This window comes from Alternaria hordeiaustralica (genome assembly GCF_023758085.1).
Source record: "Alternaria hordeiaustralica strain BMP 2776 chromosome Unknown scaffold_4, whole genome shotgun sequence".
Lineage (NCBI taxonomy): Eukaryota > Fungi > Ascomycota > Dothideomycetes > Pleosporales > Pleosporaceae > Alternaria > Alternaria hordeiaustralica.
The window spans coordinates 940,889-943,959 of NW_026056776.1; the positions used below are offsets into that span (position 1 = coordinate 940,889).

General features: G+C 50.7%; 1 protein-coding gene across 1 annotated transcript; it reads right to left on the reverse strand.

The window, feature by feature from the left end:
* Nucleotides 1-1,228: 1,228 nt before the first annotated feature.
* On the reverse strand, nt 1,229-1,835 carry J4E84_003096 (uncharacterized protein; the record flags this gene model as incomplete). The annotated part of the gene is made up of 2 exons (XM_049385714.1): nt 1,229-1,507; nt 1,566-1,835. The coding sequence occupies 2 exons, from the start codon at nt 1,833-1,835 to the stop codon at nt 1,229-1,231; spliced, it is 549 nt and encodes a 182-aa protein (XP_049246591.1).
* Nucleotides 1,836-3,071: the final 1,236 nt, after the last annotated feature.

Genomic DNA, 3,071 nt, shown 5'->3' on the forward strand with positions numbered 1-3,071 from the left:
GGGGATTGCGTTGTGTGAATCTACAGGCTCGTATAAACCTCGTACCCTTTCAACAGTCCATCCCCCCACTCTCCATCCCTTCTCTGTCCTTACATATACCAGGACCCAAATGACAATGATTACTGGTACGTTCGATAGGGTAAAGGCAATATTGCACTGATAGAGAACGCAGCGCCTCCTCATACCACTGTCGTCCTGAAGGGAATCGAAGAAGCACTGGAAGTACTCAGGATACTCCATGCCCCACCGTGGGCAGACGACCAAGTTCTCGTACGCACCAAGATCACTGCACGAATAGCCTTTCACTTCAGAAGCCATCATCTGACCACGTGAATTAGTGAGATGACGTCGCAGCATGGCTGTACGACCGAGTTGTAAACTTACAGAGCCTACAGCCATATTCAGCGACAGAATACCGCCATCAATGGTGTTTATAATCCAGGGATGCAGGTAGTTACGGAGAATGGCGGTTGAGAGTCCAGCAACCAACGTCGATAAGCCCACTCCAGCTGAAGACCCTAAGATAGGTGGAAGTGGGCCCGTCCCATGGCTAGCGATGAAGAATATAGTGATAACGGACACAGTAGCGCTGAAGAGAACTTGGATACTGCGCGCAATCAAGACAGGAAATGACGGGGACACGCGCATCGTGGCTGGTCAGCTGCCTGTGACTTAAGATGACAAATGTGTGGATTATCAAAGAAGAATAAATTGAATCGTGCTTCGTTCTGTTACTATATCAAACCATAGGGACCGTTGCTCACACGTTGGGGAAGATCAAATCCTTCGAGGCTCTTCCGAATGGTGTTACCTTTCACCCGCCTCGGCGTCAGCAAAGCTTGACAGCACAGTTGCACAAAAGCGGGTAATAAGTACGTGCAACTTCGTCTTTCATTACTTCGTGTTCATAAACGGTGTGTGTCGCACATAGGCCACGACTAAACTGCGTCGACTACCATAAGGATTGTACCTTGCTTAGTGAGAAACTACGGAGAGCGTCGAAACGCTTGTTCATGTGACAAAATGCACAGATGATGAAATTGCTTGAAGTGGGGTATCGTGATGCGAGAAAGAGACCGTCGTGAAATCCTCCAGAGACATGCGCAACACTACGTCAAGTGTGGATAAGTTGGATCACTGCTACAATAGTTTGTGGTCGCTGTTAAAATTAGCGGGATGAAAATGAATGGTTTGATTCAGAAATACTCACCATCGCGCTTCTCCGAATCTAGTAGCCTTTCTTCATGCGCAAGAAAGCGAGCAAGGCAGTCACGGCGAGGACAATGACGGTGAGGAACATGAAGACGCAGTCGGCTTGCGTAGACTTGCACCTCGATTTCATGGTGTTGGGGTCGTTTTCCGCGTAATAGTACCAGCACTCGTCTTCGGCTCTGCAGCCGCCATTGAAGATGTCGTTGAGAATGAGCTTGGTCGCGTTCTTTATAGTTGTGTCGCCATCGCAATCCACACCAGAGATCTTGAGAGCGAGAACCTTGATCTTTGTCAGCTGAAATGCCCGATTGCAAAATTCTGAGAGGTCCTGCAGAACTCGGGCTAGCACTTACGATGCCACCTGCCGCGTTGATGACAGCAACAGCGCCGTCGACTATCAATCCAATCATACCATCCAAGAAGCTGAAGAACAGTCCTGCGACTCCAATCGCTGCTCCTAGAATCGTGACGCCACCGACAAAGGCTGAGAAGCCCAGACTAGCGGGGAGACCACCCCAGTGGTGGCCGCGAATGAGTGAGACGGATATTCCGAGTACGACAATACCAAAAAGAGCCTGGAAGCCGCGAACGACGAAGTTGAGGAGTGGGTTCGCGATCGCCATGGTGTTGATTCGTATGTGTAGAGAGCCGTGTGCGGATGGTGGTGAACGATGGGTAGCTGCGACAGCAGTGGTGGTATCGGTTTCGTTTGTAAGAGGAAAGGTTTTCCCGGCGCGTATTGATTGGAGTGAGAGGTGAAGAGGAGAAAGAGAAGTCGCGACGGGTACCACCTCACTATTTACGTGTTTGTGCTCGTTTGCACACCCACGTCATTTGCTATTGGCCTTACCCTCGTCTGTGCCACCTTCACAGGGCAAGAGCAGTTTCAAGTCGTCGCTCGGCGTCCAAGGCAGACACATTGGGGGGCGCAGCCCTATGGCTGTCAGGGTCGTATCACATGTATGGGTTCTTTGGGGGCCAGCCCTGCTGTGGTAAAGGGATCTACGGATACGGGTGGTTGCCTGGGGTTGAATCGGAGAGTTTGCTGCATTCGGCCTGACTGATGTCGATGGGGTTAGACCAATATGGTGTATACCTCGCCGATGCAATTCAAGGTTTTTACTGTGACTCACAGTCACAGTCGTGATTGAAGCGATGTGTCGTTGCCCTACATAGGTACCTGCTTGTACCCGCCTATAGCGACATCAAAGCGTGGAGCATTTCGAGTTGGGGACCAGACAAGCTCTCGCCAATCAAATGTCGTGCGACCAGCCATAAGCTCACTATTGGAGAGCATTGTAATGTATCGATGTCGGCGGATGCCAAAGGCTATGATTGTCAATGCATCAGGCGCCCAGAGATTGGGGGCCGTATTTGGAAGTTTTCACCGGTCAGTCCATTTGTAGTCTGTCTCAGAGAACATCGTGCAAGGCGACAGCTCACACGAGGCTAGGTGCATACATATACTCCTCATTACCCGGACCTATAGACTCGGTGGTGCAGTGTCAGAGATATGCATGAGAGCGTGCTCGTCACAATGGGTTTGTGGCTGTGCTCGGCTCGACCAATGAGAACGCGTCGCAAACTGGGAGTCTATTTTGGCCTCCAGCCTCCCGCTTCGCTGACCGTCATCTGCATCTCGAATTGTATCAACTCGCATCGCTCATCTGCAGGTTTACATGACAGTTGCCTGTATCTAATGCTGGCATGAACATCTGACCACGGCCTCGTCTACCTAGGTACTCCCAGCGAAGACAGAGACAAGCTGACGAGCAAAAGGGCAGACGTCGCATCAACTGCAGTAAGCTTATCGCCATCTCATCTCAAGTACGTTCTGACATGCTATATCTAACCTGCAT